The sequence below is a fragment of the Cannabis sativa genome, unplaced genomic scaffold, assembly GCF_029168945.1.
Source record: "Cannabis sativa cultivar Pink pepper isolate KNU-18-1 unplaced genomic scaffold, ASM2916894v1 Contig3, whole genome shotgun sequence".
Lineage (NCBI taxonomy): Eukaryota > Viridiplantae > Streptophyta > Magnoliopsida > Rosales > Cannabaceae > Cannabis > Cannabis sativa.
The window spans coordinates 3,763,544-3,778,936 of NW_026870039.1; the positions used below are offsets into that span (position 1 = coordinate 3,763,544).

The 15,393-nt window shown below is 33.1% G+C and overlaps 2 protein-coding genes across 2 annotated transcripts; one reads left to right on the top strand and one right to left on the bottom strand.

Moving 5' to 3' along the window:
* Positions 1-4,705: 4,705 nt before the first annotated feature.
* LOC133033296 (uncharacterized) lies at positions 4,706-6,575 on the bottom strand. Its single transcript, XM_061108008.1, has 3 exons — positions 6,060-6,575; positions 5,182-5,940; positions 4,706-5,039 (listed from the first exon to the last, which is right to left on the bottom strand). Exons 2-3 carry the CDS (start codon positions 5,598-5,600, stop codon positions 4,772-4,774), a joined length of 687 nt encoding a protein of 228 aa, XP_060963991.1. The 5' UTR covers positions 5,601-5,940; positions 6,060-6,575; the 3' UTR covers positions 4,706-4,771.
* Positions 6,576-10,708: 4,133 nt separating this feature from the next.
* LOC133033175 (uncharacterized) lies at positions 10,709-15,393 on the top strand. The gene is made up of 3 exons (XM_061107802.1): positions 10,709-10,843; positions 11,137-11,246; positions 14,867-15,393. Exons 2-3 carry the CDS (start codon positions 11,150-11,152, stop codon positions 15,109-15,111), a joined length of 342 nt encoding a protein of 113 aa, XP_060963785.1. The 5' UTR covers positions 10,709-10,843; positions 11,137-11,149; the 3' UTR covers positions 15,112-15,393.

Consider the following 15,393-nt stretch of genomic DNA (forward strand, 5'->3'; position numbering starts at 1 on the left):
TTGTGACTAATACCTTTAGCTACGGACTTTTTAGTCACAACATAAGAATGATATTTTATAATTAGTCACAATTTTTTACTTTTAATCATAAATTTTTTTGTGACTAAAAATAAAAATTTTTGTAGTGGTTGATTACGGACTTTTTAGTCACAACATAAGAATGATATTTTATAATTAGTCACAATTTTTTACTTTTAATCATAAATTTTTTTGTGACTAAAAATAAAAATTTTTGTAGTGGTTGATTCATATTTTCAATAAATTATAATTATAAAATTAAAAAATAAATAAATAATATAATTAAAAAATACAATTGCATTTAGTATAAATAGATATATAACTATAAATAGTATTTGTTTATCTATATATTTATTAATTAAATAAGGGATATTTTCAAAAATATGGGAAAAATAAGCCATCTTATGATAAATATGGCAACAAAACTAAATGCCACAAAATATGACATTAACTAAGGAAGCAAACTACAAATATGGTTTTTTTTTTTAAAAAAAAAAAAACCATAAAATAAGTTAAAAACAGAAACTAATTTTAAATGAATAAAATTTACTATTTTTAACCATATATAAACAAAATCCTCTCTCTGTACACCGATTCTCTCTCTCTCTCTCTCTCTCTCTCTCTCTCTCTCCCCGCGATTCTCTCTCTCTCTCTCTCTCTCTCTCTCTCTCTCTCTCTCTCTCTCCTGCGATTCTCTCTCTCTCTCTCTCTCTCTCTCTGTACTGCGATTCTCTCTTCTCTCTCCTGCGATTCTCTCTCTCTCTCTACTGCGATTCGACTGGCCTACGATTCACTTCTCCATCTTCTCCGATTCAATTCCTCTCTTCTCCCTGTGCAAATTATTCCTCTGATTCAAACAAAACTGATCTGAAGCCATGGCCATGGCCATACACACAGAAGCAACCTGCAACATCGGCACCTGACAAGCAATGAAGCTCTCACCTTAAAGCAGAAAACGAATTCTTAAGCTCAGAGCACCGATCAACCTGCACACAGAAAATTCAATCAACAAATCAAGCCAACTCCGATCGTCCCTGTCAACAACGATCAAAATAAAATACAGGTACAACTATATAAATTATGCTATGAATATTATAGGCATATATATACTGAAAAAGAAAAATACACCGAATATGTGCATTTCCAATTTAAACTTAAAAGAAAAAAAAAACTAGATTGAAGTAAATTTCATACCAAAACTATATGATCTTGCATTGCTTCATAATGAAATGTCCATACTTAATATAGATTTAGACTATGAAGTTTCACAAACAAAAAAAAAAAAAAAAAAAGAAAACGAAAATTAAACATTATGAAAAATTTAGTTTTAGACGTCCACGATCAAAAATGAAAAGATTACTAAAATTTATGAATATAAAACCGGTTTCTAAATACATTATATATTTTAACTAACAGTTTTTAAAATGATATTATCTGTTAAACATAAACAAATATAAGGGTGTGTTTGGTAGTAACTGTGTAATTACTAGGTAGGGTAATTACTAGGGTGGTAATTACACAGTTTAGTAATTACACTATATTTTAAAATGCAAGGTGTGTTTGGATATGAGGTGGTAATTACATATAAATTCCTAATATCTTGTTTGGTAAAATAATTTAGTAATTACACGGGAAAATAATATTTTTTAGTAGCTAATGTTTAATATGGAAAATTTTTAGTAATTACACAGTGTAATTACATCCAATTCTCATGGGAGGCCATGAGAATTGGAGAGTGTAATTGGAACCCCTCAATTACTTCCAATTACACAGTTACAGTGTAATTACATGGTCAGACAAACATGCCAAATTGTGTAATTACCTCCAATTACACACAAATTCAATTACATTGTGGCTTTCTAAACGCACTCTAAAGTAATGTTGGAAATCGATTTTCGAAATATATAGTGAAACAAACACATATAATTTTAAAACAAATAAAAACAAAAAAAATGAAAACCGGTTTCTAAATACATTATAAATTTTAACTAACAGTTTTCAAAATGATATTACCTGTTAAAAATAAACAAATATACAGTAATGTTGGAAACCAGTTTCTCAAATATAAAGTGAAAAAAAAAAATATATAAATTTAAAACAAATAAAAACAAAACAAAAAAAAAACCGGTTTCTTAATACATTGTAATTTTTAACTAACAGTTTTCAAATACTGTACAGGAATGGACTCAATAATGTGTGTGGTCAAATATGGAGGGCAATGGAAAGAGGATAAAAAGTATGAAGATTACATAATGACTGGACTACTAATACCAACAAACTGTGATCTAAAAAGTTTGTTGGAAATAGTAAAGATTGAAATCAAATGCAACACAACAATAGAAATGCATTACCAGTTATGCCCAGACTCACCACCAATGAAAATAATTAGTGACAACTCACTGATGTTCTATTTACAACTGAGAAAGACACAAAATGCAGTTAGTGAGTCTCCACTCTGCATCACAACAGTAGACGAGACAAGACTCCAGATCATTGCTCAACAAAAACCAAAAAGTGAATCTGTAAGACAAGATACAGATGTTCAGAAACTGGTTTTACAAATAGCCAACCAGCCAACATACGACTATATGGAATACGATGATGAAACCTCAGAAATAAGCGAGGTACTTGCATTACCAAACATATTTCAAGTAGCTGATAGTGTTGCTGATTGTATCATTGAGAAAATACAAGAACACAAAAGGAAAAGACAAGAAGAAGAAAGACAAATAATAACAGATTATAAGGTTTTCAACATTGAAAAAGGACAGATCTACAAGGACAGAAAAGTATTGAAGACTGCAGTGGGTTTTTTTTGCTATGATCAACAATTTCCAGTTTAAAACCAAAAGATCTGAACCAAGAGAGTATGTGGTGACTTGTGTGGATGACAACTGTAACTGGTTTCTGAGAGCTTCAAAGTTCAAGAGTACCTCAACATTCAAAGTAAGAAAATATGTTCAAGATCACAACTGCTCACTGGATATTGTAATGGGCGACCACAAGCAGGCAAACTGCAACATGATTGCAGAAATGATAAAAAAGAAATTTATGTCAATCAAAAGAAATCGCAGACCAAATGACATTATGATAGACATGATTGATGATTTTGGAGTGTCAATGAGCTACCAAAAAGCATGGAGAGCAAGAGAGAAAGCTTTGGAGTTGGCAAGAGGAAGGCAAGATGAATCTTATCAACAACTACCAAAATACCTGCACATGCTAAAAGTAGTAAATCCTGGAACAATTGCACAATTGAAAACCGATAAGAAGGATCGTTTCAAATATTTGTATCTAGCTTTTGCAAACTCCATAGAAGGTTGGAAACATTGCAGGCCAGTCATTGTAACCGACGGAACATTTTTAAAAACATCATTTAGAGGAACCCTATTCACAGCCTCTACAATGGATGCAAACAACAACATATTCATTCTAGCATTTGGCATAGGAGACTCAGAAAATGACTGCTCTTAGGAATGGTTCTTCACAAAACTAAGGGAAACATTCGGAGATAGAGAAGGTACGCTATCGAAAAAACTGGTTCCCTTTAATGTGAATTCCATCTAAAAATTTAACTTCATAGCTACTGATCTCAGACAAAAAGATAACAAAATTTAGAAACTGGTTTCCACAAAAAAATGACTAGGCTTCCAAAACATACCTACTGATCTTCAAAAAATTGGTTTATGTGAATAGGTTTGACAATAATATCAGACAGGCATAAGAGTATAGAGAAGGCAGTGAGCAATGTCTACCCAAACCACTTCCACGGAGCATGCATCTTCCACCTGCTAAACAACATCAAAACAAACTTTCGAGTGCATGGAGACGATCTGACCATAAACTTTGTAAAGGTAGCAAAGACGTACAAGCTCACCTCATTCGAGAGATACATGGCAGAGATAGATAGAATCGACAAACGAATAAGACCATACCTTGAGAAAATTGGACATGAGGTTTGGACCAGGAGCCACTGCCCTACAAGAAGGTACACAATGATGACTTCAAACATAGCAGAATCAATAAATTCGGCGATCTCATCTAGTTTTATAAAAAATGGTTTCTCATCATTGAATAAAGTTGAACAGAATATAATTTTAGTGATTGCCAGTTTTATAAAAACTGGTTTCTCAACATTGAATAAAGTTGAACAGAATATAATTTTTTTCAGAAAGATACACTCAACAACGTTTTTACACTTTTGAAATTTTATCTGTTTACATAATCATTGTTTTAAAGATTTTTTCTTAATATCCTAGATTATTTCAAAAAGGTACATGAAAAATTATAAATTTTATAAAAACAAGAAACCAGTTTTTGACAAAAGTATACTAAAAAAAAATAATTGCCACTTACCAAATAAATAAAAACACATACTGCCATTGGTATCACCTACAAAAAAGAAAAACAAAACAAAACAAAAACAAAAATCAGTTAACAGTACATTCAAATAAAAGAAACGAAATTAATAGTAAAAAAGAAACCAGTTACAAAAGAAAAAAAGAAAGAAAAATTTGGCCATCAACTAAAAACTTATAATACAAAGTGTTGCTGATTCATTGAAACATCCAGTCTTTACAAAAAAAAAAAAATATAACCACTTTAACTAAGTAACAAGTCTTTCAAAAAAAAAAACACTAAAAAACTATAGAACATTGTCTTAAAATACCAAATACAACAAAAAAAAAAAAAAAAAAAAACCAAATGAAACCAGTTTGTCTGAAAACTAAAAACTATAGAACATTGTTTGAAATCATTTCGCTTTGCCCTTTCCCTTTGGAATATCCTTCCCTTTGACCTTTGCCTTAATACTTGCATTATCCTTGGATTTCTTCTCCTTTTTCAACACTTCATCATCAGTTATATAACCACCAATTTGTTTCCTCCTAGCATGAATAAACAAACTCACAGCAAGATTATCTCTATATACCGTTACCAAATCAGACATCTTAGCTGGAATGTCATCAATTTTTTCACGAATGAAAAATTCAGCAAATTTGATGACAAACACTCCACAATCACTGCAATAAAAAAAAAATTAATTCAAGTAAAAAAACCGATTTCTGTGCAAACAAAACAAAACCTGACAAAAAATATAAACAGAACAAAACATAAAACTAGTTTCAATTAAAAAAAATATATGATGAAAATAAGAAGAATTACCTATTGACCTGACTTGGAAGCCCATCTATGAACTTGAAATTCAAAGGTTCTCTTTTCCCAACAGAATATGGACCTTGATCCAAATTAAGATCCGGCCTAGAAGAATAAACGTCAAGATACTCCAAATAAAATGGCAGCATAGTAGAATAAGCTTTCACATGATCCAAGGCGCGTTTCTTGTTGAGAGCACCAGACATGGAGTTATATACGTTCAACATCCTCTCCTTGATGTCAAAATGGACCAATATCCAATGTTTTTGCTTTTGAATATTGACATATATAAGAACATGGTCAGTAAGCACCCAAGGAGTATTGCAAAACAAATACTCACCAACAATGTATCTAGGAATGACATTATCAAAGTCAATCTTAGAAGGATTAGAACCCGATTTCAAGAACTGATTGTAGGAATTCCACATGACTTGATCAAACAAACAATCGGTAGTGGTAATCCTCTGGTTCAAAGTATCATCTTGCTTATTCTTCTTCCTAAGGTAATAGAATACCACATCTAAATGCTACAGAAAAGCAATAAACACATGTATTAGAAACCAGTTTTTGAAAGAACTGATACCAAAAACATTGACTCAAACAGCAAAAACATAGAAAATAATAAAAAGAAACTAGTTTCTTACACTGTCACGCAGAAATTCACCACAAGCATGAAGCTCGTAGAACCACATCTTCTCAGAAATTTCAATGAAAGAAAAATCCATCGGTGGAGATAAGATGTTGTCCGCATCGGAGTACTTCTTCACACTGACAACACAAAAAACAACAAACACACAAAAAAAAAAGTCAATCACATATATATATAAAAAAAAAGGACATAAAAACAAATGTAAATAATATAAATATAAATAAAAAAAAATACTAACCCCCTATTCATGACTATGTTCTCATCAATAAACTTGGAAAACTTAATGCACTGCTCAGCACCAGTATTAAAACCAATTTTATCTTTAAAAGGATTGATTCCATGCACAATAAATTTATCATCTTGCACAATCCTCATTAAGTCTTCCTTTGAAGATGACGAAGACCCAAAGTCCACAACATATGGCGACAGAACAACAGAGCTTGGTTTAGGCTGCCTCTTTTGAATCTACGGAGACAAATACGATTCATCGTACAAAACCAAACTCAACTTATCACTATCATCATGAAACGAAACATCATCTGTCTTCAAAGCACTCTTAACAGTGCTATCAACCACACCCTTAAGAAAATCAGGATCGATAAACATATTTTCAAAATTCAAAGTGTCCTTTTCCTCCTACAGAATTGAAGAAAAAATATTTAGAACAAACAATAGCATCCAAACAATGTAAAACATAAATGTGAAAAAGCTTGTACCTCAGCTTGAACAGTATGAACGGACAACTGTAACCCACCACCATCATCTGATATATCCTGATAGTATGCCTGAACCATAAATTAATTGAAACAAGATTTTTAACATAAATATAGAAACTGGTTTCCTACCAAAAATAACACAGAAACATAGACATAAACAAAGACCAGAAACCAGCTCCTACAGAAACCTGTTTTCACTAACAGTCAAAAATCATAACAACACATCCAATACAGAAACTACATTAAACAAGATGATGAAAAAAATATAAAAAAAAACCAAGAACAACATAAATCAAGAAACTGGTTTCTTACAAAAAAAAAAAAAAAACACAAAACAGAGACCTAAACCCCACCCAGTTGCCAGTGCCAATAAACCAAAAAAATGTAAACCAAACCCAAAACAGAAACCTGTTTCAAACAACTGTGTAAAATAATATAATAAGACATTCAATACAGAAGCTAGTTTCAACAAAATGATAAAAAACTATAATAAAACCATAAACAACAAACCTATAATCAAAAAACACTAAACAAAGAAACTAGTTACCTCTCTTATAGGGGATAAAAAAAATTCAGAGTCCTTAGAACTTCCATCATTCTCCTTCTTCTTCAATCCATTGATAATTTCTGCTAATTTAGCAAATTCACTCAAAAATTCAATCCTCAAGCTAGAAATACCATCCTTAATTTGTTGTTGGCACTCTTTGATAGAAGTAATTTCAGCACAACATTCTGGTGGCTTTCGAGTTGGTCCATGCTATTAAGAACAAGACCACAGGGCGTCATGGAATTGCCTCTCTAAAACTTGACATGAGTAAGGCCTTTGATCGAGTTGAATGGCGATTCATTGAAGAGGTAATGAGGAAGATGGGTTTTGCTACTGGTTGGGTTGCACTTATCATGAAATGCCTAACTACAAACCAGTTTTCTTTTCTCATCAATGGTGAAGTATCTGGCTGTTTAGTGCCAACTAGAGGGTTACGACAAGGCTGCCCCTTGTCCCCCTATCTCTTTTTGATTTGTGCTGAAGGTTTGTCGAGGCTACTTCAACATGAGCAAGATATGGGCAACTTACATGGTTACAAGCTAACGAGACATGCTCCATCCATTTCTCATTTGTTGTTTGCCGACGACTGTCTACTCTTTTGTCAAGCTGATGAAAGTTCATGCCGAGCCATCAAGAGGGTCTTAGATACATATCGTCTAGCTTCTGGACAAATGATCAATCCTGACAAATGTGTCATGTCTTTCTCCCCGAATACAACTTTAGCTGCCCAAGTTTTCTTTCACCGCCATCTATCCATGCCTATTCGTGAATGTCATGAAAGATACCTTGGCTTGCCATCTTATTCGGGACGAGATAAGAAGGTACTTTTCAGCAATATTAAGGAGAGGATTTGGAAACTAATGCAATCTTGGAACGAAAAAATCTTCTCAGCCGGTGGAAGGGAAGTCCTCCTTAAAGCTGTTGTCCAATCAATTCCTACATATGCTATGAGTTGCTTCCGTCTACCAGTCTATTTTTGCAAACAACTTGAAAGTATGATGGCCAACTTTTGGTGGGGTATGAATGAGAATGGCTCAAAGATACATTGGCGCTCTTGGAATTTGCTATGCAAAAAAAAAGGTGAAGGAGGTATGGGCTTTAGATCATTTATACACTTTAACCAAGCTCTTCTAGCGAAACAAGCATGGCGTCTACTTGAGAACCCGAATTCACTCCTTGGACAACTTCTTAAAAGAAAATATTTTCCACACAATTCATTCCTAGAAGCTTCTATGGGTCATTCCCCATCACTAACATGGCAAGGAATTACATGGGGTCGTGAGCTGTTGATAAAAGGGTTGAGGTGGAAAATTGGTGAGGGTCGATCTATTCATTGTGGTTCGGATCCTTGGATTCCTGGTCACACTACCTTCCTTCCCATTTGCTACTCGGGGCCTTCCAATGGTGTGGTTGCAAATTTTATTACTGAAGAGAGACAATGGAATGTACCACTTCTTGCGGCGAGTTTTTTGTCCACTTGATTTGGAGAAAATCATGACGATTCCATTAAGTTACTTCGGTACGACGAGATAAATTGATATGGCATCATCAACTTTCAGGAATATTCACAGTACAAAGTGCCTATCATCTTGCAACATCGCTGGAAGATGCCGACATCAGTTCATGCTCAACGTCTGAATTAGCTTGGTGGAAGCTGTTTTGGTCACTTCAGATCCCCCAAAAGGTTAAGATCTTCGCCTGGCGTATCACTCATGATGCTCTTCCAGTTGCAACCTCACTTGTTCGTAGGAAGTTTATCACCGACTCCACATGCTCCATCTGCAAACAAGCTTGGGAAACCACGGGTCACGCTCTTTTTAGCTGCAAATATGCTAAAGCAGTATGGCGATCTCTTAATTACAGGTTTGATTGGCATGCTTGTACTTCTATGAAACATGGTGATTACTTGATTCATCTTGCATCAGTTTATACAAAACCAGAAATGGAGCAACTGTTTTGCACTCTATGGGCGATTTGGACTGAACGAAACAAAGTAGTTCACGGTAAAAGTGCTCGGCCAGCCAAGGATCTTGCTGTTTTTTCTACTGTTTTCATGCAGAATTTTAGTGCAGCTCAACATCGAACTTCACCTACTGCTGCTACTTCTGCAATCGTGCACCCAGTCCCGACTCTCCAAATGACACCAGCTACTATTCCTTGGTCAAAACCATCTGCTGGTGCTTTTAAGCTCAATATTGATGCAGCAGTTAATGTTTCCACTTACACAACTGGTGTAGGGGCTGTTCTTAGGGATTCAAATGGTCATGTCAAAGCTGCTCTTTCAATGCCAATCATAGGAAACTTTAAATCTCATGAGATGGAAGCAAAGGCTCTTTTTCACAGTCTCAATTGGGCTATCCAAAACCACTTGCCGATCATGCATATTGAGACCGATGCTCTTATGGTGGCCAATGCTTTGAAAGCTCCCTTCAATTCAAATTCTGAATTTAAAGATTTAATTCTTGATGTTGTTAGTCTATTATCCTTTTTCCCTAATGTAAATGTTACACATGTTAAACGTTCTGCAAATGACGCGGCTCATGGACTCGCTAAATTTGCATTAGGGTTGGATGAGACTTGTACTTGGTTGGAAATTATCCCTCCACCTATATACTCTGTTGTTGTAAACGAATCTCTATTTGTTTAATAATAACAAGTATTTTCCCTCAAAAAAAAAAAAAAAAAAAATTCAACACAAATCTGGTCCAACTTTCCATGAGATAATTTCCAGTAGATAAAATTTTGTGCTTGTTTTGACAATAATTTAACCGATTTTTTTGAGATAAAATTTAGCACAATTTTAAATTGAGGGTTTTTTTTTTTTTTTACTTTAAAATATTTATAAAAAAAAATAGTGTATCGGTAATTAAATGGTCTTTAATCGTAATATGCATTTCTATTCTAGATCCTAGGGGTGTTCACAAAGTATCCGATCCAATTCAATCCGCACGATCCAATCCAATCCAATCCGCAAAATGCGGATATCCGCACAAGTGCGGATTGGATTTGATTGAAAAATCCAAAATCCGCACTTGTGCGGATTGGATGTTGTTTGACCTCAAAAAGTAACCGATCCAATCCAATCCGCACTTAATTATACATATTTTTAAAAAATTATAATATATAATATATATTAATAAAAAAAAAACACAAACTTCTTTTAGTAACATATTGAGTTGGTGCATTTTATTTATTTTATAATAAAAAATACAAGAAAAATAATTTTTATTCACATAGACATATACACATAAATTTAAATATATGTATACTAGCTTAGTTATTTTAGTAAGAGATACATATATATTTTAGTGTAAATTTAAAGATAAGTACATATATATATTGGTTTAATTTGTATATAAATAGAGATAGAAATAGATTATTATTGGAGATTAAGAAACAATAGTCTTTTTTTAATTTTTTTTCTATGAAATATTAAATAATTTATTATTAAAAAAATAACCGATCCAAAATAACCGATCCAATCCGCACTATGGCGGATTGAATTGAATTGGATTTAAACTCTTATGCGAATCGGATTGGATCCAAAATATGAAATCCACACTTAGTGCGGATTAGATGTTGTTTGACCAAAAAAGTGCGGATTGGATCGGATGAACACCGTTACTAGATCCTCCCTTTGCACTTTGTTTCACCCATTCCACCACCTAAATCAAACTCTTTCTCTCACGAAGAAACCCAACCTCTGTCTTCGGTGCTCGTTGTCCTCAACCCGCCCAGATCTCCTCCCCACCCCTGACTGTAAATCTACGAAATCTTCACCCAATAATCTATTATATTCATTACTTTTTGTTGACATTGTGTTTGAGGAAATGCTTCATTGAGATTTCCACATAAGTGTTTTATTCATTTCTCTCTTTTACTCCGCCAACGTCATTCTTTTCCTCAATCAGAGAATTCTACTCACTACTCTCCAATTCATTAATCTGTAGTTGAAACAGCTTCTAGTCATCACTTCAATTTCTCAATCTTTTCTCGAATCCCTTTTATTATCAATTTACTGTGTGATTGTTCTGATATATCACTTTTCACAGAGATCGGAGAATTATGGGAGGAGTAATACAGAAGTTCTTCATTGCGTCAATGTTTATGTGGATGGTTCCCGTTGCGATTTTGTACGGGTTTAACCATAAGTTGTTTCCTGGTAAGTTCTTTTGTGAATTTGTTTTTCTGTTTTGTGTATTCATTTTATACATTGTAACCCTAGAACAACTTACAAGTAATGTTGCTTCATATGTAATTTTCCTTTACTCAACAAACCCTTTAATTCTTCACGTACTACGGTCTACATACTACAATGCTTATTTTGATAGAAACTTTATAAACTTTCTTACCCATTTAACCACACCATATTTTTAACTTTATAATCTCAAATCAATTAATAGCTAGGGTCAGAGATGGGTTTAGTTTAGTTACAGTGGATTCTAGGGTCAGAGATGGATTCCGTGTTCAGTTTAATCTTTTAAAAAACTTTATCATAACCATATTTATAACTCCTAAAGCAAATGCATAAGCCTTACAAGTCTTCAAGAGAAACTCAATAATGTTAAGTTTATCGTTTTACCCTCCTCTGAACAAAATATCTGTCTTCATCCTTGTTTAAATTGTTAACCTTACTTGTAGTCTGGGCTGTTTACTACATGAATTTACATGACCAAAATTATTAGAGTAGTATTTTCTTGCCTTGAGGTGCTGATGAATGCAGATGTTGATGATTACATATTTTATTCTTTTATTCGAGCATCCTAATGTCCTATATAAAGTGTACTTATCAATTAAGATGAGATATCAACTGTCTATTATTAGCTTAAGAAAACAGAACATGTGTTCTGCATTAGAATTTTCTTAATGTGATAAATTCAATAGTTGAAGAAAGTTTATAAAGTTGAAATACTAATTGCAGTTCATAATGTATTAGTGTCTAGTAAAGCACAGATGTAGCTGAGTTGATGACAGCTGGAAATTCTTGCTTGCTAAATGTTTATAGTTTTTGGGGTTAGTGCGTGGCCCATGTAGAGATTAATAAGGAGAGTTCGTTTGTTCTGACAATTTGAATAAGTCAAGGGGCATTTGTTTTGAGAGAAAAATTACAAGAATGTGGAGCAAAATGGACTGTAACCATCATAGGTAGAATCCCATGGGCACACACCCACCAGTTGGGTTGATTTCATCAGTCAAACTCTTTGTGAATTTTTTGTTGGGTATTATTCTCTGAAGTTAATAATTTTCTATTGTGGAATGAGAGGATTTTATTTCACATCTAAGCTTTCTCTACTTTTTATCATTGTCATTCATCAAATCCATAGGAAGTTTGTAAAGAGGTTAACTAATAGCTGTAGAAATTACAAGTACGATTTCCTTACAAGAGTATCAAGTAGAAAAGATTGAAAAAGTAACGCTAATCTTTTAGAAAATTCTAGCACAATTGAGAAATAAGTAACTAGCCATGTGAGGATAAATATGGGTATTCAAGTGAAATACATAGTGTATTTACTGCTATAAGGTTTGCTGGGTAAATGCTCACTGCATGTGTATCTTAAAAATTGCTTTGTTTTGCCTCTCATTATATCAGTCAGTAGACTGTTTTGCGTTGGCAAGCATTGGCGATTTTTTTTTTCCCATTAGTCTTTATTTATAGAAATTTAATTTTTTGACAATTTCATGACGTGTGCCGCATGAATCTAGCTCAAGTAGTTAGATGAGTGGGGTTTGCTCCCACAAGGTTTGAGGAGTTTTTCCTGGTACCTACATAGAAATTGCTATAGTTTCATGGTCTCCAAATATTGTAGGCTTAGGCGGGATCCTAGTTTCGAATAAAAAAAAAGTAGTTAGATGAGTGTGTAAGGAGTCTGGGGTTTGTAGTCCACTTGGGACTAAGGGCTAACTATTTCTTAAAATAATAATGATAATAATAAGTTGGAAATTAGAAGCTGATTATGGTGGGATTTGTAGATGACCCTTGATAGAATGAAAAGGCAAGGAATAACGATGGTGATGGAATAGGAGTGTAGCTTGAATAAAGGATTGACTAAATTATCTGGTTGAAAACTTAAGATTAACTATGATAGAGATAATTTTATTTGGATTTTCACAAAATACCTGCCTTGGAATTAAATATGGAGGTGGGTGTGAAGGCCTAGAGGGTGGGGTTTATAATTGTATATTTTAAGATAATTTTTACGTGAGGTGAAAAGATTTATATTCTCTCAGTCTTCATTGACAAGTGATGCATATATGCACAATTAAGAATCTATTTTAGGAAACTATACAATTGGGTAACTAGATATGTAGGTAAGAATAGTGAATGTAAACAATGTTACCGAAAGGGATGAGAGAGAACGTAAAAATGAGAAATGGAGGAGAGAGAAAGGCAAGTGGATAGTTTTAGTTGCAGCAGTAGTAATTGCATTGGGATTGTTATCACCATACATGCATCTAAAACTACCAAATAGAAATAATGGTATTTTTGACATTCATTCAAACCAACACCACCTTGCTCAATTTTAATATTGTCGATCAAAATTGAATTATGTAATATTTTCTGAGGATATCTGCTTCTGCTCAAGTAAATGAGCTGTGTTAATTACATCCCTATGGAGTTTATATCTCTTCCAGTGAGCTGTGAGTGAGTTGATAGTTCTCTTCTGTTTCTGAAGATACATGAATTAGTAGCAATTTCCATAGAACAACGAGCTATCTAATTTTTAGCCTTCCACTCTTTTGATTTTATCTAGTTGAAGATTTGGAAGAATAAGATTATTATTACATTTTTAATTTTTTGATAAGATGCTTTAGAAGATGCTACACATTTCTAGCATACTTACTCTAAAACTAATATGATATTTTAGAATAATTTAAGGGATTGTTTGGTACGTCGTATTAACTGTAGTGTATTGTGTAATATTATATGGAATTGTATTTTAAGTTATATTTTTATGTAAAATTATAAGAGGTATTACTTTTTATGGGCGTATAAATATACAATATGTTAAATTTTAATACAATATAATATAATGCAATTTAATACGATGTACCAAGCGAACTCTAAGGGGACTACTTTACTCTAGAGGTTCGTAAACATGTAAAGAATACTATGCTCTAGAACAGCATAAAAACTTCTAGAATACTTTAGTCTTGAATCTTCTAGTTGTACACAGAAAACTATAGATTTGTACGGATAAATGATCCAGACCAAATATTTTAGCCGCGAGTGTTGGGAGGCTAGCTAGCATAAATATTCTATCATGTGTTTCAAAATGTGTAACACCAAAAACTACAAACCATCAATAAAGCTTATTACTTACTACTATACTATACTGATCTAATACATAAAGCTCTTCTCAGCCGAACTATTATCATCCATTACACCAACAACATCAACTCATCATCACTAGCGCATCTTACTAGCTACTACTACCACGATATACACTACTTCACTACTCTCCAACACAAATACCCCATTATCTTTTTCCTAAACCAAAATAACACAAAATAGGGTTTATTAGTGAGTGTATATTGAAGCTAGTTCAAAGAGCTTATATCATAGTTATGTGACCATGCTATCAGAGGAGTAGTTTCAACATACAGAACTAGTAATAACTTGAACTTGTGCTGATTTATATTTATTGCAAGAAAGAAAACTTCTAGAATAACCATCAATATATGAGGATACAGAAAAATGTAATATTCGAATTCTCTTGTGAATCTTTTTATACAAGATGTTACTATGTTAGAATCTGAGCTATATATGTTCGTTTGGAACAGGTTCAAGTGATTTATCTCCCCATTCTCTGACACTACTGAGTGGATTTGTTGCTGTAATATCAGTCAACATAGTTATTGCATTCTATATATACATGGCAATGAAGGAACCTTCAGATAAACACGAACCAGATCCTGCATTTCTTGCGGCGGCCAAAGCTAGCGTGAACCAGTCTGGGGATGACTCTGGTAAAAACCAGTCAGGTGACTCCAGTAAATCATTGCAATTCTCAAAAAAACAAGAGTGACATGAACTACTCTGTCATTTTCACATTTTAGTATTTTCTATTTTTGAACTAGAGATTTGAGGTTTATGTAACAAAATACCTAAAGCAGATGAGGCTTACGAGAATTATATTTTATGTTTATTAAAAAAATATGAAATTGATTTTGTAATAAACAATTAGGAAGTAGAGGAATAAGCAAAGGTAAGATTTTGGTTCACTTGTATGTAAATACATTTTACTAGCAAAGAAAATATAATGTAAAATATTTTACTGAACTAGAATATACTACAATGTGATCTAAAA